The sequence below is a fragment of the Lagopus muta genome, chromosome 7 (assembly GCF_023343835.1).
Source record: "Lagopus muta isolate bLagMut1 chromosome 7, bLagMut1 primary, whole genome shotgun sequence".
NCBI lineage: Eukaryota > Metazoa > Chordata > Aves > Galliformes > Phasianidae > Lagopus > Lagopus muta.
This window is the reverse complement of record NC_064439.1, coordinates 37853805-37874990: the sequence shown is the minus strand read 5'-3', so window position 1 is coordinate 37874990 and position 21186 is coordinate 37853805. Positions and strand designations below refer to the sequence as shown.

Genomic DNA, 21186 nt, shown 5'->3' with positions numbered 1-21186 from the left:
TTTCTGTTTATTTCTCTAAGTGTTGATTTTGGCTTTTGGTGGGAAGGTTTCAGTATTTCTACTCTTAACTGTTGTTTCTCCTATATCTCAAATTTCATTTCACATAACTCATTTAATAGAAGTGAAGATTTCTCTGTAAATACCCTTAATAACCCCTTCTGCTCCCCCCAATAAAAAAAAAAACAAAAACCTACCACCATGGTTAAACATTTACATTGCTATTTGTGCATGTGTAATTAAGTTATCTGGTGGCAGAAATTTGCTTGTTGCAGTGACGTCCCCGTGGCTGTAAGCTGTAGTTAACTTTTTCTTTGTATGTTACAGTAAAAGCAGGTCTTTGTTTCTGTGCAGATAGATGATTTCTCTACAGATTTGATAGTTCCGGAAATGTATTCTTGTTTTGGAGACTTGGTATCCAAGTTGTTAGAAAATACCAAGCAGTGTTTTGTTTTATCTGCTCTTCCTTGTCTAATGTCTGTAGAAATGTGACTTGGCTATAACGTGCAGTTGCCATTGTGGGGTTAAACACTTGCATTTTTCCTGATAATATTTAAAAATTCCATAGTGGCTCTAAAATACTGAATTACAAATGCCTGGGCCAAAGTGCTTGAAGCCATTGGATACAGCATATTTGAGTCATGTTGATGGAAGATCTTTTGTGTAGGTCTCCAGTGCAAAGTATGTATTTGATTCATTTCTCTAATGTTTGGTTTACTGTGTGTTTAAGTTAGCATTTTATTTTTCTGACGTTTAATGGGGTTGTTCATGTTCATAAGGACATCTTAAAGCTTTCGAAACTTGTTTCCAGTTTGGAGAGAGAACGCAGGAGGAGAGTATGTACCAAAGGGTGTAGTTTGACATAGCGAAGCTTTAAGGTTCGTAGGGCTGGATCGGAATTGCCATGATTGCATCTCGGAAAGCATAGGCCTGGAACAGGCTTGTTCTGAAAGTTCATATTTGCCATATGAGAAAATTGTGTTGGTAAATTACAAGTAGACCTTATGCAAAACTAGATAATAGCCTGTCTTCCAGAAGTCAGAATAAAAGCTTGTGTAAATTCTGTTTCATTTTTGAATTTGACTTGAAATCTGTCTTTTTGAAGCCAGTATTTTTGCCACTGGGTGGTGGCACAGTGATTAACCTGCATGATACTGTGATCTTACTGCTGTATTAACAAGACAGTTAACTTATATTGCTTATCCAAAATGATGAAAAACATTTCTATGTGGTTTGGGTAAATTTTTAAGAAAGCACCTTTTTTTGGTAGTAGGCTGGTTAAAACTCAGTTTAAATGGTAACATTGTCTGAAGTAGAGAATTCCAAGCGTTTGTTAGATCAGATAACAAATAATTTGCCTATTGGATGCGTGGACAGTTTTAATTAAGTAGCCACTCAAATCATGAGTTTTCAGTCATAGTCCTACAGTGTTAATTTTTGTTCTTCTTTGTGCATCTGTCTTGGAAACACTACTGTGTAGATTCGTCTACATGATTACTGAATAAAGAAAAAATAATATTGTAGTTAAGTATTACAAAGTCTAGTTTTAATGATTGCTCTTCAGAAAAAGGGTGGTGTGGATTCAGAAGAGGTGTGGGTTTTCTTTCCTAACTAATTTTCTGGATCTGTCAGATTTTTTTCTCTTAAACGTTGTCCATTGAACTGTTGACTTTACCCAAACTAATCAAGAGCTGAGTTGATTTTATCCAACTTTAGGATAGGGCTCCTCTGCAGGGCATGTCCATCTCAGCTGAAAATGCCCCCATGGTCCTGTCTTTGCTACCTGGGGCAGACACCCTCCTGATGCTACTGGTGCCAACTTGGCAGCAGTGACTTCACAGCTGAAGTGGCACAATGTTATTAGGGCTGGCTTTTTGCTGAATACCCTGGCCTGGTATGTTCTTGGCTCCCATGTTTGCCAGCACTATCACAAGAAAGGCAATTACAGTGTTCTGTTACTGTCCTCTTTGCTACTAAGATGCACATGGATTGCTGGAACTGTTACCTCTTTCTTTATCAGAATCTCTAATCATTGCCTTACCTTCATGCTACAGCTTGCTGTACATTGATTTGTAGGTAAAATTGTTCATCAGTGTAAGAGTAAATGTGTTATCAGTGAATTATCACATAGATATTTGTTTGGGATGCAATTATGTGAATAAAGACAGGGAAAGCTGAAGGTGAAGAGTTGGACCTCAGATTCATGGGAGCTGGCGAGACTCATGATCTACTTCTATGTCAAGGGAAACGTGTAGGTGAATAATTAGTCAATTTTTACAACATTCCTAGAGTAATATTTTATGTGTTATCTGCTGATGTTTGATCTTGTACGGGAGCTGTTCTATGTGGGTGCACTTCGATTTGATAAAATTTGAGAGTGTCATAACTGAATGCATGGATCCCTCCCTTGTTTTTTTCTTTTCTTGCCTGAGAATTTACAGTCAGGATAAGAATTTGGTTTGCGTATACTTCAAATAACGTCAGTACAAACAAGTTAATTTTATCTGTCCCATATTATGTTGCTTCATATCTGGACTCATCTAGTGTTCATTCTGTGCCATCTATTACTCTAGGGGATGAATGTTTCATGTTTGTGCAAGTGACTATGGAACATAAATATATGAGCTTGGTTAGATTGTCTTAATGGTGTTGAAACAGCTCTGGTTCATACTTCTTGTAGATTTAGGTGGCGATCTGAGACTACTTTAAGATAAGGAAAACTAGAATATCTGTCAAAAATGTTGCCAAAAGGCCTAGAGACAAACTTATGTAAAACTGACTGTTGAGAGACATGTTGTAGATATACAGGGAGTAGCTTTGAATTTGGAAAGCATCCTCCTGCCAGGAAAAAAAGAAATAAGAAAAAAGCACTAGCTAGCTCAAAGCTATTTGCATGGTGACCACTTGCTCATACATGTGAAAGCAAAATTCTTGACAGAGTTATGTTTGAACAGGAATTTCTTCCATCAATCTCTACAGGAGGATGTTTCTGAGTACAGAAAGTACATACTCTAAAATGTGGCGTAATTTTTTTTTTCAACTTCATGTTGTGTATCCAAATCAGAACTTCAGGATGAGTAACAAAGTAATCTATACGATGGAATGCGTAGTAATCTCACCATTGATGTTTATTCAAACTGCAACCTTCAGTATTATCCTCTAGGTACTAGAATTGCAGCACTCCCAATGGTGTGTGATTGTGCAACTTTACAAGAGTTCAGCTCTCAGCCTGCGTGATGCTCTGGGTCCCAGTGGCTTACAGCAGCCTGAGAAATCCCAGAGTTCACCAGTAGGGCAGCACACCAGAGAGTATCAGTGCAGAACACTGCTGTGGTTTTGTAAACACGCAGATAGCGAGTACGTGCCTATACAAAGTAAAGCAAGCTGACATGCGCTGTGTAGATGCACCTCTTGTGACCTAGCTGTTTTGTGGAAGCTGTGTTCTAAAAAATTCTTGTATGCAGTCAAGCTCTTATTCTTATGAGTGACTTCATTTTGTTAAATGATGAGCCACTGCCTACCATGGGTTCTGTTTTTCCTTGCTAAGAGAATTATGTCTACTAAGAGGAATAATGTATTTAATTGGTATTATAGAGAACTCTGCTTAGTATAGGCTAGTAGGTTCCCGTATAATAAAGAAGCTGAACAAAACCATCTTTAGTGGTACTTGGTACAACTGAAAAGGAAGAGATGATGCTCTTTCATGGATGGGCTACATTCAAGAAGATTATAGAGTTGACCTTGTATGACTTGTATGATTTCTACAAGGAAGGGCTGAGTTGGATGCAACTCAAAAATCCTATTTCTGAGGGAGAAATTTTTAAAGTAACGGTACAAACCTTATCTAGATCTACCAGTCCCTCAGTTTAGATGTGTATATGGCACTGTGGCCTCCAACAAGCTCTCAATTTCCTTGTGCCCGTATCTATCTGCTAAGTGTGACTTCCATGTGTGAGCCTGTGCTGAGAGCACATCCCTGGAGATGCAGCAGAAGCCCTGGAAAGCAGGTTGCTGGCACTGCATGATAGACTGGGCTGGTAACTGCTCGGTCATCTCAAGAGCAAAATTTGGAGGTTAGAAAAGAAGAGTTTGTGGCTATAGTAATAGATGTGGCCTGCTGGTTGATGTATTAATGATAATATGTGATAAGGGATATTTTGATAATTGATCCAGAAGCTGATTGTAACAAGTGACATGAAATGCACCTTGAACAAGTCTGAAAGTGAAAATTAGGAGGAAAGACTGATGGACAAAATGTTTATGATAGCTACCAAGCCCTCATACACTTCATAAAGAATCATGTGGAACATCAGATATGTGGTTGAAATGTTGCTGTAGCACAAATAGTTTAGCTCTGAGTTCTCATGCTGTTGTCACTGAACACGTTCAAGGACAGGATAGTTTTGGGTATAGTTGGCTTCAGTTTGTTTCGGAACAGTTCTTTCTGTAGTTAAGCATGTTGAGGCAGTTGCAGTTGTGAGTTACTGCATAACTTCCCATCTTAAGTAAAACTTTGGTATTTACTTTTAGGTGAGAGCAGACTTTTATCCACAAAGTATTTTGTTATGAGGCTTAAAAGATGAAAACTTGAGTCTGTTTGAAAAAGACTCGTTTAATCTTTACAGCGTTGGGTTTTGAGCATGGCTCTACGTGTATGTTGTTTTCTATTTCTTTTTAAAGGAAGAAATATTTGGAGTGTTTTTTTAGTTTGTTCCAAGGCTGAGTGACTGTTAACTGGGAACCATTTGACTACAGACAAAAAATAAAAAATAATTTAAAAAAAAAAATCAGTAAACTGCTGCAACAGTTTTCTTTTCTTTTTTTTTTTTTTTCTTTTTTTTTTTTTTCTTTTTTTTTTTTTTAAATTCCCAAACCAAATAAGTATTCTTTCTGTTTAACAAAATTCCAACAATAAAGGGGTGGCCCAACCCCTCTACTGGCCCAACCACCCCACCTCGAAAAAAAAAAAAAAAGTATTCTGCCCCAAAGGAGTAGATGGCTTTTCACCTCACCCAGAAGAAACCTACTTTGCACTCTTGGTGGAAATTAAAATAATTTTATTTCAGGTTTTTGCTAAGGAAGGCTGCTTTAAAATACAGGAGAGCTACCCCAAAATACAGTTCAGCATAGCCATGTTGCTAGCAGAGTAGCTGAAGGACTGTGGATATCTGCGCTCTGTATCCAGGACAGCATAGGTGTGGTTGGGGTGCTCAGCTGAGAAGACCTAAGTAGGAGTGAGAATGTCTGCTCCCTTCATTACCTTTGTTCTTCCTATTAAATTGTTCAGTCATCTGTGTAGCAGCAAAGAGGGCCTTTAGCAGCTTGGAGGAGAAAAGGCCTACACACACACACACACACACACATACTTGTTGGTGAACATCTTTTTACTAGAATGGAAGCAAACTGCACGAGGATTTTTTAGTTATCCCTAGTTCATTCTGCAGATTGAGAACATAAGGTTTATGTCAGGAAAAAAAAAAAACTGCTTTGGAATGAGTGCTCAGTGGAGGGTCGGTGACATGGCTGTAAACGCGCTTAGCAGATGTTTTGACTTCTAGGAACCAAGGTACATTTCATTTCATAGAGCTAAGGAAGGCTTGGATCAGCATGGAAGTATAACATTGTAGCTGTCCTCAGCTGTGGCTGCTGCAGAAAATGCAAAGTCCCAAGCTCCATTTCAGCTCCTTTTTTGGTATTCTCTGAGCAGGAATCAGAGACGCACCGCTGTGCTCCTTCTGCTGCCCTGCGACCCTCAGCGTCCTGGGAGATGGGAGGCCTGCGAGGTGTGATTGGCTGTGGACGGGAGCCGTTCCCCTGGGCCCTCCCGTGAGTTGCAGACGTGCGGCAGTCCTGTACGTGCAGCTGCCTGTGTGCGGCCGCCCAGCTCCGGGAGCGCTGTGCGAGGGCACTGCGGGTAGCATGGAAGGAGCTCCGCCGGGGAAGAGAGTGCAACATGTATGTACACAGCAGTGCGTGGCTCCCAAAGGGTGCGAGTCAGTTTGGGTGCAGGGCTTTGCTCTCTGAGTGCTGTGCGCTATCCTGTTGGTGAAGGAAAGGTCTGATGGGGTAAGACAGACTGGAAGCAGCGGTGCTTCTATGCTGTTGGAGAGATTTCTGTGTAATTAGAGTTGCTGAGGTGTAGTAACTGGCTTAATATTGAAAGAAGGTTTGCTTGTACAAGCACAAGTGTATACTACCAGATTTTGAGAGTGGATTGTTTTGTGTGTATTGTTTTGAGTCAATTTTCCTTAATCTGAAGGTTACCAACTGTGGCTGTGAGTAATTCTGTGCAAGGGTAGCAGGGGAGTTTCTATTCCTGAAATAGTGAATTAATTTTTCCTCTTCATGCCACCACTCCCACCCCTCCTCCTCCCCAAAAATGCCACGGCAGCGAATGCAATGAGTTCTGTTACAAGTCAAATGTTCCTGGGTGTTTTCTTCTGACTTGAGCAGCATGGCTATAAAAATGCATTTGTGGGGATTTCTGCAGTGAAGCAGTGGACATTAATGCCAGCGTTATGAACTTTGCTTTGTTCTCATATAGGCAGTCTTTATCGCTAATACTAAAACTAATGCAGTGCAGCAGGTAATGGGGATTGCTACTTTATAGTTCCCTGGAAACTAACATCTATGGGGTGGAATTTTCCAAAGCTGTAAGCCTTTAAAAATCCTTGAATTATTTAATGCAAGTTTTATGAGAAGACTGCTAAATTTTCTATTTTCCTATATGAACATAACAAGCATTTCATTTACACATGTTGGCATACATCTAATTGTGGTGCTTTCATGCAGCATTTGGTTCCTGATTTTCATTGTGGTGCTGCTTTGAACTCGGCACAGGGCTGTCTCAGCGTCCACGTATTGGTAGGGGCAGGCACTGGTTAAAGCTGATGGAAAGCCTGAAGGGTGTGCATACACCAGAATGACTGCAGTTTGGCATATTATTGGTATTTACGGATCCTTTCATTATTTGACTGTTGAGCTTTTTAAACTGTAATTTGAGAAATAATTGAACTGAAATGAGCCACGTATTTTTGAATGAAACCCACTGCTGTGAGGCAGTGATAGAATGCACTTTGTAAAATGACAACTGGGCTCTTAAACACGCAACTTGACACCTTCTGTTGGAGTGGTGACATTATTTGCTAACTTCAGTAGTAAATTTCCGAGCTCACAGAGCACCCGGGTTGAATTCACTTTGTTTTGCACTGTGATTAGTAAAAGGCCTTGTGGTTATGGTATAAAGACTGCTGTGCGATTGGTCAGAGCCAAGACTTCTCCTGCAGGTTGTGGTGCTCAGCCAGACAGTGACCTGATTAATGTTTGCTAGAAACACTGAAATGATATTACTTTTAATGTTTATGAATAACTAGTTTATATGTTCAACTGTGCAGGAAGGAAAAGATATTAAAATATTACAGTTTTCTAGAGCTGTTTTTTTATTTTTCTTCCAAAAATGGTAACTGTTTTTAGATTAATATATGTACATTTCTTTCCTTACTTCATGTACAGTTTTGAAAAAGTGAAATGCAGCATCCATAGAGTCAGCTGATTCTGTTGATGTCTTTTGGTCTTATTTATCCAAACTGAAGACTTGTGTAGCTCCTGTGCTTGTTGTGAGAATTCTAGAAGCGGGTTGGTCAGAGTTCAGTATTCAGTAGGATAAGCTGAGCAGTTAATTAGAGGATTAGTAGGCTAGAGAAACTTCTTTAAATATTGCTAACCTCTTTTTCTATAGCTGTGGTCTTACTGAAATCTGTGCAGCTTCCCTGTGTGGCTCTGAATATTGCTTTGGGAAGGATTCCCATCGACTTGTGAGGGTAGTTGTGTAACAGCAGTGGGATAACCACGGATAAAATCCGCAGGAAGGAGGAGGTGGGGGGACCCAAAGCCCTGGAGCTGCATTGTGTCTTTCCTGTAGTGCTTGGAAAATAGCTACTGCTGTGATAACGGGACAAGAAAATATCAGGAAAACAGCTGTTTCTCCAGCAAATGAGAACGTAACAAATAGGCCCAAGGGAACCCATCTGTACAGTATGATTTCTGTTTTAAAACTGGAAAGTTTTCTGTTTCTACTAGTTTTGTTCTTACCTATGTCTTGACTTATTACTGTTTAGAAAGAATTTTTGATTTTCACATCCTGCATGTCCTTCAAGGCGCCAACAACTGGAGATGCCTGCCTCCTCCCCACTGTCGTCTCATCTTACCTCTGATTTAAAGGGGAATCATTCTGACAGAAGTAAAACTATCTATTTAGAACTTCTTATGTGCTGCTGTTACTGGTTCCTGCAGGGGATCCAGGTCAAAAGTCCTTTGCATAAGACAGGTCAGTGCACCGAAAGTATTAGAGGAGAGCTGGGGCACAGACCTGGTGCTGGTGTCTGCCAGTGATTGGTGTCGATCTCTTATGAGAAGTCACAGGCAGCATTATTTCTAAGGTTCCTAATCTTAAGTACTTCCAGACTTGCTGTTGCTACTTGATTTGTTCTATAAAGTTAGGAAGTACTGGTTGTATCTGATTTTTTAAATTTTTTTTAATTTTTTTTTCCCCTGAAGCATTACTGCTTATTAGTTTACAGTTCTGGGAAACAGAATGATTGGCTAAGAGGCTGTACATGCATTCTCTGAATTGAAGATGTATTTTAATGTCTGATTCTGTGGGGTATTATGTGTGCTTAAACAGAAACATAGGCTTCTGAAATAAGCTGTTAGGAAATGCATTGTGAATTACCCTACCAGTTCTTAATTATTCTGAATGTTTTCAGTTGCAGTGTGACAAAACAATGCATGTGTGCCTATCTAGTGAAAGTCTTTTTTCTGTATTTTTACATGTATACACATTTGTACACACATCTGGGAAATAGGTGCAGAATCAGTTTTCATAGTCTCTTTTTAGTTATTTTTTTGTTAGATGTGTGCTTAAAATAGAGTTTTTCATTTCTTTATTTGGCTTAAAGCAGATCACCATTGGCAATTATTCTGTGTTTCATTTTATTTTTCTGATGCTGGAACCTTGATAGGCAGAGTCTATTTTCTGAGTACATGTCCAGCAGAAGGAGACCTGACAGTACAATGTACTTGTGGGGCTTCAGAGAGGGGTTGCCATCAGTGCAGCATGTATGTTCAGTGTGATGATGTTGACAGCTGTAGTAGGACACAACAAAATGAGGAGCTTTGTACTTTGGGCCAGGGACAGAGGGAAATGACCTAACCATGCGCTCATCCCCCTTTAGCAAATGCATCTAGTTGAAATTCTGCCGTAGGGGTTCCTGCCTGGTAGCATGGAATTGTATGCCTGAGTTGAGAAAAAGGCAAACAATCTCCAGAACTGCTGGGAATAATTTTTGTGTGTGTGTGTGTGTGTGTGTGTGTGTGTGTGTATACACATTTATGTGCTGCCTCCTATGCCCTTCTTCCTATGAACACCAGTGCTCTCTTCTGGTGCTGCAATTAATTAGTTGCGCTGTCTTGGAGAGCTTCAGTTGAATGGATGTAAGTGGAGCAGATGAGCATTGTCTGAGTTCAACCATAACTTTGCTAAGACTGAGAGACGTGGTCAGTGGGTATGGTGGTGATGGGTTGGTGGTTGGACTAGGTGATCTCAGTGACCTTTTCCAACCTTAATGATTGTCAACACAATTGGTTTATTACATTATTAGATTATTTACTTGCATTTCAAAAGTTAACTGATCAGTCATCTGCATGATCATTGTTTATCACCAGAATATGAGTGAACTACATTGTAAGTACCTTAAAACTGATGCTAGTGCTGTGTGCCCTCTGAAGCCTGTCCTATCTGTGTGAGTGCAGGAGGGCAGGCGAGCTGTGTGGTGAAAAGAGCATGTGCAGATGGCAGTGGAAAGTTTCCTTTACATTTCATAGCCAGTACGTCATATTTTTGCTAGATAGTAACTGACACATGCTGCTGGAGGCTGACAGCTTAATCCTTGCAAACTGGAGTGTTTTCCTTCATGCTTTTCGCAACGTAGGGCTTGCGAAAACACTTGTTTGGGAAGGCAGGTGAAGAAGGCACGGGCAATTTTTGGGTACCTGGTTGTTTGCAATAAAAGGAAGTTTAAGGTCTTCTCCTTTACTGAACAAAGACACCTGAAAACCAGAGGTGGCAAGGGGAATTCTAGTAGGGATCTCCTAGAATGGCCCACACAAAAGAGAACTTGAAAGCTGTATTTGGTCTGCAGCATTAAAGGGGACTGATACTCATGCTGGGAAAAGCTGGAAAGCTGACTGGGATCTGCTTGTGCTACCCCTTCTCATTTCAGTTGTTCTGTCTTTTTAGTGGGAAGAGTTACACATGTTTAGAAGTGAGTCTTCAGTTTTGCTTTGGCTTATCTTCATCAGCTGTCACTGAGCAACTGTGGGATCACTGTGCGTGAAGTTTCACATGGAATTGGTGATGAACTGCAGAAGAATGCTTACTAAGATACTGCTGTTCTCTTTAGGTGCCTTAGAAGGGGAAGCTGACAAAACTGTAAATGGTCCTACATTTCTTTGTACTTTTTTACATCCTGAACAGTTTATAAAGTAAAAGATCAACTGAAATGGGAATGCATTTTGATTCACCAGCTGAAAGTTTTCTCTTGCTTCTGCCTTAAACTGACGTGGTGGATCTTCTATAATTACTCGAAACCTATGCCCTACAGACTTTATTTTTAGCAAGGAAAAGGCTGAAGCTTGGAATCGGTTTAAATTTTTCTTTTTTTATTTGACCTGAGGCAAAAGTATCCTAGGACTTGCTAGCGGCAACACGGTTCAATTAAAATGACTCTTTGTGCCTTTCTAAACAAAAGGCTATAAATAATATACTTTTTCATGTATGATATTTGTGGTTGCTAATGGTTTATTCTTGGAAGAGTCTTTGCATATGTTGAGTACTTTGAGATAGTGATAGAATGGTTTGCAAGGGCATGCATGCCTTTCTGTAATCTAATCTCAAAAGACGTAAGTTTCACATGGTGTGGTTTTGAAGGCTGCATTTGTATGTATAAAGTTGGCATCTTATTAAAAGAAAAGGATTAATAGTAGTATCACAGTATAAGAGATTCAACAAGTACAGTTTGAAAACACTGCTAGAAGATTAGTCTTTTCTTGCATGTGAATTTTCCAGTGTGTGTAGTTTTCTTTCAGTATGCATTGGTCTGTGTAATGAGGTTGGGAAGAGTCTTGTCTTCCTGTGTTGCTAGAAAACTGCTTGGCAAGCTTCTGAGTATCCTAAAAGAGAAATGGAGGAGGAAAAAAAAAAGTTACATACATGATATTTTAGTGGGTTCTGTGGCTGCATGCATCTCTAATTTTAACAGACTGAAGTGTACAGATCGCCTGAATTATCTTTATTTCCATCTCTAGCTTCAGAGTTTTCCGGTAATATGCTGGCTTTGTTTGTATATCAGGTTCGATGAAGTAATGTTTACTACACACTATTTTCTATTTTGTGTTACTGAGATAAACTGGAAAGCGGTTACACTTGATGCTTCCTGTGTAGTGTTACGAATGTAACAAAGTTACACATGATGTTTTTTAGATGTTTTAGATGTTTTTCTGTATTTATTTGGTACCCCAACAGATCGTTAACTTGAACATTTTAGTGTTGCTGCTTGCTTCTACAGCTCTTTTTGTTACTGGCTTTTTGTATGTTAATTTTTTTCCCCCGAAATTTGTACTGGAAAACACATCTTCAGTAAAATCAAGAGCTGAGACCTCCTACTGGCACTGCTTCTCTCCTACCTCCAGAACTGTTACCAGAGATGGCAGAGATTGATTGTGTTATGGAGGCATCTCCTGGAGGGCTCTTTAATCCTGTTGTGATATGTAGGAGGCAGGAATGCCTTTCACCTCTGAGATCTTAATACTGTGACTCTTTCTAAACTTCTACCACTTCTTTTTTATTAATGAACTATTCTTGTCTTTGTAATAGCTCCCCAGATTTGTGCACCATACAAAACTTTGGTTTAATCACCTGAAATTTATTGTCTCTAGTGGTCTAGGCTGTGAAGGAGTTCAGTTTTTCTGACATACTTGCATATCTGCCATTTCAGTACATCTGAAGTGACAAAAAGAAATTGCTAACACCCTTCCTGACATCCTCAATTTCAAAGGGACAGAATCCTTTATTTAGTTTTCATGAGATTGTTCTGTCTTATGCTACTCCTTACTCTACATCTTCCTTATTTACATGATGCCAGCTGCTTTCCTTTTTCATGTGATCAAACTGCTTTTGTTACAGCCTTCTCAAAAATGGAAGGGCACTTGTTATGGGATCCATTAGAAATCTCATCTGAAAATTATTTTTTCCTTTGTGTGCTGGGTCATTAGTTGTCTTTATATTCTATATTCATTCTATTTCTTAATGATTTGGATTTGTTTTTGTGTGGGTGACATGCTGTGATAGTACCTGCTTTAGAGGCACTGAGGAGTTGTGTGTTTGGTTGTTTCTGGGGGTGGTGAGTGGGGTGTTACAGCTTGTTTTGGCTTACAGCTGCTATACAGTGTGGTGATGTTCATTCTCAGTGCTTCCCTATGAGAAAACATTCCTCTACACCTACAGCACTGTGCTGTTGAGTAATTCAAAAGTCAAAATTAGGTGAATATCAAAACTGGCTCTCAGTCCCTGTAAGACTGTAGGATTTAGCTTGCATTGTTACAGCCCGAAACCCGAATCGCGGATCTTGCATTGAGCTATGTAAATGTGCCACTGGGCTCCTTCCAGGGATGAGGAGCAGCCCGGTGCCTTGTGGTGGATCAAGGTGTTTCATGTCCCCGACAGAAGTCAGTTTAGTGAGTTGGAAAACAGAGTCAGTTATTAAAAATAAATAAGTAAATGGTTCAACTCTTTATATTCAGCTTCATGACTGATAAATCTGGTTCTGGTGGAGGAAAGAAGTGATTGCCCAGGGGAGTGGTAAAAGCAAGGGACAGCATTCTCCATTAGGTAGCCTTGTATTGCAGGTAGTGAGGTGCATGGCCAAACCCTGCCCTTAGGGCAGGCAGCAGGACTGCAGGCAGCTGGTTCTGCTAGCAGGCCATGGATGGTGAGCTAGTGAGTGAGCTGCTTTCTGCAAAATACAAACTGCTGGGAAAAAGGTGAATTTCAAGTTGTTTAGATGTCAGTTCTGAGATGATGTTGAGACACCTGTTGCTGTAACAGTTATGTTAAGGTTTCTTTGTCACATCGAGCCAAAAGTAGTGTGCAAAGGGCTGCATTAGGCATGTTCTCTACAGTGCTGTGTGGGATTAGAGGAAGCGTTCAGAGTATAACTTATTCTGGAGCCTGTATGTATTTTAAATATCACATTTTTGTGTTATGGGTGGTAACATTTCACTAGTAAAGGAACCTGAACAGAAGATACAACTGCAGTTGTCTAACTTTGTACATAAACAGAATGAATTGGGTAGAATTGTAGCATATGCAAAACCTGCTGAAAGCTGGGGAAAAGATTTGTTATTTGAATCCTTGATCTAGAAGAGATGCTGGAGCTGTTTTACCCCCTCATATTACCTGTGGTTCATAAAAGCTGTGCCAGAAAATCTCACATAGGATTAGTTCTCTAAACAAACAGGTTCAAGATCTCTGAATGTGAACTTCTGTAACTTTTAAAAATTTGCCTTCTGTTTTGGTGAAGGAGATTTGCTACTGTTGAATGTAAAACTAAAAAAATATTCCACTCCTGGAATGCGTATCCTGATCCTTGATAAGAGGAAATCAACAGCCTTACAAAGGAAATGCCATGATGTTTAGTGTATCTGTGGATTTATTTCCAGCTTTGAATTCTGCTCTCTGGGTGTTGATATAAATGGTTTTACATTTCTATAGACAGCATTTGCTCTGAGGGTTCCTTTATTTTCTACTTTGTTCAGCTGTGTGTTGTGTCCCTCACCTCTTCTTTATCTTTATTGCGATACTGGTTGGAATTTGATGTAAATTTTGTCCCATCTTTTTGCCTTTTGCCAAGGCACTTGAGTCTCTTCTTAAACTTGAAGGAACATCTCTTAAAGTACAGTAGCAGTTATTTTTGTAGAAGTAAATAATAGTCAAGAAGCTTTGAATTGTCCTCCCTTTTGTCTCTACACAAATAGCATGTTTTTCTTTGTTATTTTATGACACATGGTTTTGTAGCTTTAATCATACTGTTATTTTGATATTTTCTAACAACAGTGAAATGTTTTCCTTCAATACAGAATAATATTTTCTAGAGGAATTGTATGAGTAGTTTTTCAATTTCGTTTTCTTTCTCAGTTTCTAAGGGATGAACTTCTATTATTTTAGATCACTTTGGCTGTCAGGTTCAGAATTGAAGAGTATATTTAGGAATTTAAAAGAAGGTAGTGTTAGTTGTATGTTCTTAACTTAAGCTCATGTTTTTTTTTCTTCTTCAGGGTCATGATGAAGAAGCTGTTGTGGATATGGGCAAAATCAGCTCTACTATCAATACAAACTTTGAGAAAGAAGAACTAGAGAGTGAGTTTGGGGTTTTTCTGTTTAATATATATATTTTTTGCCTTAAGATAAAATACCTATTTTCCTTCAAGTGCAACCAGTATTGCTAAAAGGAACCTGAATTTTATGGCTGGCACACAGTTCTAGGAGTAAAACCTGGAAACTGCAGATGACCTATGTTTCTTTTGATCTCTCTGCATGCTAGTAAATCCTCAGTGTTCTTTGAATCTGTCACAGGAAAAAAATATTTTAAAAACATTCTTGAAGTTTTCTAAGGGAAAGGTTTGCTTATGAGACTATCAATTAGAATGTTGTTTTGGATAAATGATTATTCTTGGCAGGTGGTTTCCCAGCATGAATGATGTCAAAACTTAGAGGACTCTTGAGGAAGATGTTTTGTTTTCTTATCTGGAAGTTTACTGTCTTTGTGACTGTGGTCATACGCTTTTAAGCACTGCTTAGGTGGTCAGTTTTTTAGTTTCATACTGAATTGTGTATTTGTCAGTCTGCAATCAGTTAAAATATTATGGAATCCTATTTAATTTCCTTTTTTTTTTAATGCCAAATCTTGCATTTAGGGCAAAAAGGAAGAAAATACATCAAGTCCATTTTATACTGAAAAGTGCAAAATTAAATACTTTTTCTAAGAATTAATTTCTTGATGGCTTGAAAAGGAGGTAGATTGGCATGAAAATTCATGCATGCCAGTTAATGATGCAAACAGAAAAAGCCAGAGGACATGCAATGTTTTAAATCTTATTTAGTTACCTGTGCTCTGAAGCTTAATTAACATGTGTGAAATGCCAGAATGCTATCAGTAGTTACATTAAGTAGTATTTTGTGAGAGTAGTGACAGTATTCTGAAGCAGCATTATAGCAGCAGTTTCTAGTGGATAAAAGTTGAGTTCAGGTTGCTGTCACATTTTCTTTTTTTATGATCAAATGACACAGTTTATAGTGATTGTGTGTTGCTACAGTCATATTACTGTGTTTCCTTTCCTCTTTCTGCTTTCTATCTTGAACTGATACTTTCTATCTAACTGTATTGTAAGCTTTGTTAAATATCTTAAGCCAGCAGAAAAAGAAATACACCTTACAACGGAAAATAATGAGAAAGATCTCATCAACTGAGCACACTGAACCAATTTGCCCAGTCTGCCAACATTGAGAGGAGGAAGGAAGTGTGGTGTAAGGTTGAGAGGTACAGAGGTGGAGGTGGCAACAATGGCACTTCACATAGAGTCAAGCTAGTGTGAAACCACTCTCGTGTCTGTTTTTGTATTTAAGTCTTCAGTGCAGATTTAAGCTGTCTCCTTCATCTCCTTCTCTTGTTTTTATCTGGGACAAGACCCAAAAAAAATATGTGTGTGTTTTGCAGAGAGGCAGGGGTTAAGAGGAGGCAGACATTCAGCTGGAGCAATTTGTCAGTGCACCCAACAGCTGGAATGCCTCAGCACAGAAATGGCATGGGAACAAACGAGCAACCAGATCACTTCCCCAGTCTCCTTGATAGCACAGGCACAGGAATGTTGCAGCCAGCACAGTGCTGCAAGGGGTACAGGGCAGGGGTGGGGAGATAGGTTAAGGCTGCTCAAGGCAATTTCAGCAGTTGCATTGCTGACTGAAAATATCCTTTGTTTCCTGTGGCCAAAGAATAAATTAAGGTGAAACCAATGCGTGTGTTTCATGAGTATTTCAGTCAATAGCAATTGGAAGGAGAGATGAGCAGTTGCTCATAACCATGCAGCCTTTCCCTCTTTTCTTTGGCTATCTCACCCTCTCTTTGGAATGGCCCAGTATAATTTTCTGCACTGGCAGTGCAGAGATGAAACAAGTAATTAATAAGGAGTGTCTGACAAGAAAAATGTGTTCCGACAGAATTATCACAAATCCGAAGCTTCAGGTAGATCAGTATTCCCACTTCTGTGTTAAAATACTTTTGGCAATTACATTATGTTTTGTGAGAAAATCAGACCTTTTTTTAATGGTAGAATGGGGAAAGGCAGAGACTGTGTACTTTTTGTCTTCTGTCAATGGTAACTGTTCCAAAGTAAGAACAGTAAGTTTTTCTTTGCATGTAAATACAGTCATTTGAATAGTGTACTTCTCTGAGATTTACTAAAAGAAGTTGCTTAGATTTAGGATGTTTTAGATGATAAATGTATGTGAACTTAGAGCTGTTTATTATGGGATCACTAATTGTAAGCTACGATGATGAGACTAGACATGAAGGTTTGGGGCTGCTTTGTTTCTAATTCTGGAATTAAAATCTGACAAGGAGAGAAATAGAATTATTGTCTGCAAGCAGTGGAAAACTCTGGATAGTATTATTTTTCATTACAAGCTTGTGAAAATTTTCTTGTAGCCTTGGAAAGATCTATGGCAACATTAAGTAATGTGTTTCAAGACCTCAAGCTGTTTCAATCCAGTTCCCCCACTGACTTGAAAAGGAGTTCTAGGAAATTGGAACCTCTCCAGAAATGCGCGTTGATTCATTTTGAAGGAGGGACAGCAAACTGTTATTTGTATTCAGCTATGGTGTGAAGCACCAAATCTTGAGAGTCAGCAATGACAGGAGATATTCAGCAGCTTTAAAGCCACTGCAAAATGATGCTGATTGGTTTGATGCCACAGAAGGTATAACTTAGTACTAAAGCTATATTTTTTGGTCCTGTCATTATGGGATAATTATTTTCTGAAAATCTGGACATGAAATTTTAATGGAAAGAAGTCTAGTTGCTGAAAACAAAAATAAATCTTGGAGACTGGGTTCTGTACTCTATTTATGGTTGCTGGGAAAGTGTGGTACATATCCAGAGTGAAAGTATTTAGATTAGAAAGGTTAAACATGGCTACTTGTTTCATAACTCTTCCTGTAAAAGATAAATGGGTCAAAATGGTGAACTGCAATTATGGCTGGATTAAATCAATACTGAACTAAGGTAACACTTCCTACTGAAGCTGTATTTGTTGCTTTAGAAGAACTAGAAAGGACAATAGCATTTTAAAACAGCATCTTTAGGGACCCTTAAAGTTCTTAGCTTGATGTTAAACTCTTTAAGCTGCAAAGAATGGATTTAATGAGAATAACAACAAAGTAAGGGCAGAAGGAAGTAAGGCAAGAATAGTAGTGGCACAGGTACTTCATCCTGTCTTTAAAAAAACAAATTACAAAAAAAAAAAAAAAAGCCAAAGATCCGCAACCAAAACTACTCTACTAAGAGCCGTATCTAAGGAAAGCTCTCTTAAACATGAGTTGCTATGTTTGGCTTGATATTATTAGGTCTCATCTTTTCAAATGTGTAGATGGTTTTTCAAGTAGATTTCGGGATATGTAGACTAGATCTAGCTTAATGGAAAAGAGGTGTCTGCTAAGAGTAACAGAAGACAGGTTATAGGCATAGCAAAGATAAGGAGTTTACACAGAACAGAGGTTTTGTTCCAGTAGAAAATCTGAGGTCGAGTGTCCGTTTCAGCAGAATAGTATTCTGTGGCATAAATCCAAGAAGCAGCTTTCAAGAGTTAAGATGATTTACTAGCTACTCTAACACTATCCTGTGGCAGGTGTAAGTAGTGTTTACATTTGAAATGACCCTGTTAGCTCTGATACTTCGATGACTTAAAGCCGTATTTTTCCTTTGAGAAAACAGCTGTGCTTTTCTGTTAATCTTAGTTGATAAGTAGGTAAATAATCCTGCAGTTTTTCCTCCTTTAGAAGTGAACATTGTGTATCTAAAGTGAAAAACTTTCTCTGCAAATGTTTTGCAGTTTAGTGCATTGGGAGCAGTTGGAAATTGTTTCAGTACTATAAAAAGAGAACTTATTCTGTAACTTGTGGTGGAATGTACTGCTATGTTGATGTGTTTTTTTTTTTAGTTTAGGTGGTAGGTTTAATATTCTAACTTTTAGATGCATCTTAATTGCAGGTATTCAAAAAGCCATGAATGTTTCCTGTAAAATGTTTCAGGAGACAAGGTACAGAAGTAGGTGAATATAAGATGTAATAGGAACATTGTCCTGTTCTGTAATAGCAAGGTGCACTAATGTAGACAGGCAGTGCAGAACACATTTCTGCATGGTCCTCAAACTACCAAGTAAATGTTTCAGCTTTTAAAAGACTTAAAAATGATCTTGAAAAGAGCCCTATTTGATGGGGGGGAGAGTGGCAAAGAGTTTTGAAATGCTGTTTTTTGTGAAGTTGTACTTGTTCATGTAATCAAAAGTACAGTGCAGTGGTGTGAAACTACTTCTGAAAGCAAAAATTTAGGATGATCATTAATGGTTCTTGCAGACCACCTTTCATTCATTTTCTTCTGTGATATACTTGAATTTTAATGTTTAAATTTAACTGAAACCAAGCAAAAAAAAAGATCTATTCAAGTACAGTACCAGTCAGGAACGTTAGCCCTGCTCTGATTCATATGCATCATCAACCTACAGTTGACTTGCACAGTAATGCAGCAACGTAGAAACATTCAGAGATAAATGTCACCTGGCTTTAGCTCTGCTTTGTAAGTCAGAAAAGTCAAGGATATTTTGCTATTATGACTCCTAATGCAGTCTTCATTAAATAAGCATTGGAGTTAGGTTGCGTCGCTACGCCTTTGTCATGGGTGTGTTGAAATTTACACTTACATTTTTTTCTGTGGGAATTCTGCATTTTACAGTCCACAGTCAAGTTTCACATAAACTGTTTTACTGTTCATTTCTACAGTATTCAGACTTCTATGCAGAGAGAATAATTTTCCTCAACTTTCTTAAAGCATACTGTTACTTACAGTACTAATTACAAAGGTGAGTCCTTAAAAAATGTTGTCAAAACTATTTTCAGACTGGCTGTTAAGAAGGAAATGTGGCAACCTTATTGTATAGACATAAAACTCAGTAGAGCACCCAAATTGACTAGACACAATTTTCAGCGTTCATGTTGTTGTTTCTGAAGTCAGAAAATTATTTCTAAATTTTAGAACAGTCTTAGGGAATCTGCTTGATTCTGCCAAACTGAAAATTTTGAAATTTACTTGTGTGTTACTGGAGCCCTTGAAGTTGCCTGAGGCGATAAGGTTTATTTATTTATGAAAAACAACAAAAAATACTATAAGAACTGCTGATATTAGCTAACAGGAGGTGAATGGAACAAGCATAAACTGCCTCACTCCGAAATTCATATTCCTGGCTAAATAACTGCTGCATAATCTCAAAACTCCCATGCAGATTTTAGTGTTTCTTTTTGAAACAAATTTAAGAAAAATGCCATTAAAAACAAGCCAATGCCTTTTACACAGCGTAAAGCTTTAAAATACATCTATAATGTAAAATGCACCAAGATGAAAGCAATGCTATTTAAAAGTTTATGGCCTAAGGTGTATATTTATGTTTTTATTTGCAAACTTACTTTATCTGAGGGAGCATTTTGATGCATCCAGTCAGAACACAAGCGTCACAAATTTTGTGAAAAGATGGCAGCTTCGTAATCTGAAACATTTAAAAATATTACTCAAGCATTAGAGCCATGACAGGGAAGTTTTATCTAACGGTACAATTGAAACTTAAAACTTTAAAATAGATTTGATGAGTCAAAATTGCTCAAACAAAGATTTTTGAAATGAGGCAGAAGATGCAGGAAACTGTGCTATTCTGCAGCCTATTGTTTCCTGATGACTTTTCATAATGTTTGTTACTTTTAGTCCTTTTAAAATCAGTTGTTCTAAAAATTGGCAGAGCTTGTAGCTTGATGGATCTCAGAATTCCTGCTGAATGGTTTGGATCCATCCAAATGGATCCATTTGAAATTCATTTAAAGTTAATGTTTCTAACTAGTTGAAACTAAAATCATCACGCTTTAGTAAGTTTGATTTCTGAATACTTATCTTGTAAAGCAAGTGTGAAAGCTTTTCCTAAGAATGTGTAACCCTTATATGGGACAGGATTCGCTCTAATGTTTTTCTTACCTTACAAAGATCAGGAAATAAATGCGCTTGGGGGCAAGTTAATTCATTTAAAGACATTCTGCAGCATTTGTACAAGAGAGGAGTGTGCTCAGATCTGTAACAAGAATGTATTTGTGACCATTAATGACATACAGAAACCTTTTTTGGCAAATGTTTCTTTTGAAGCCATTTACCAGAGCAGTATGATGATTGAGTAAGCCAACATCATTATAGAGCTTAGTATTCTTGGGGACTCCAGCCATTGTTCTTAATTAAACTTTTGCCTGAATTGTCTAGTCTCTGAGTTTTCTACCCTAAACCCTTTTTTCTGAGTGTCACTACAGAGCTGGCCTGGAGGAGGTCCTTGAGCTCAGAGCACCGCGTTCAGTTATGGCCAGGTTTGGATGTGTAGTGCGAGGGCAGGCAATTCCCTTGGATACCCAGTGCTGGCTCCTTCCCGAGGCTACAGAGATGGGTGTTGGCTACAGGCCACAAAGCCTTGGGACAGACCTGCGGGCGTACAGTGCCAGAATCTCTTTGCAGCTCTGTCAGTTGGCACTAGGCTTTCCCCATTACTGTTACTACCTGCACGTCTGATGTAATTACTGACAGTGCCTTCTTGAGTACTGTTGATTGAATCAAACAGAACTAAACATTCAGAGCATTTTTCTCTTCTGACTGCTGCACCGACTCATATTTGATTTTAAATCTACAGAAGAAACCCACTTGTTTGCGTAATGAGAGTTGTGGAATTTATTGCTTCAGCATAATGTGATGCAGGCTTTCATTGTGTAGTGAGAAGACATT

At 38.6% G+C, this 21186-nt stretch overlaps 1 protein-coding gene across 6 annotated transcripts in view; it reads left to right on the top strand.

Annotated features, from left to right (window-relative positions):
- SLC4A7 (solute carrier family 4 member 7) overlaps positions 1–21186 on the top strand; it is a 95241-nt gene that overhangs the window by 30569 nt on the left and 43486 nt on the right. For 5 of the 6 annotated variants that reach the window (XM_048950703.1, XM_048950701.1, XM_048950705.1 and 2 more), the window contains one exon: positions 14389–14470. In XM_048950703.1, the coding sequence (XP_048806660.1) occupies positions 14389–14470 (82 nt within the window). Of the gene's footprint in view, positions 1–5848; positions 5953–14388; positions 14471–21186 lie in introns of those variants that run through there. The other variant, XM_048950702.1, reaches the window with a different exon arrangement.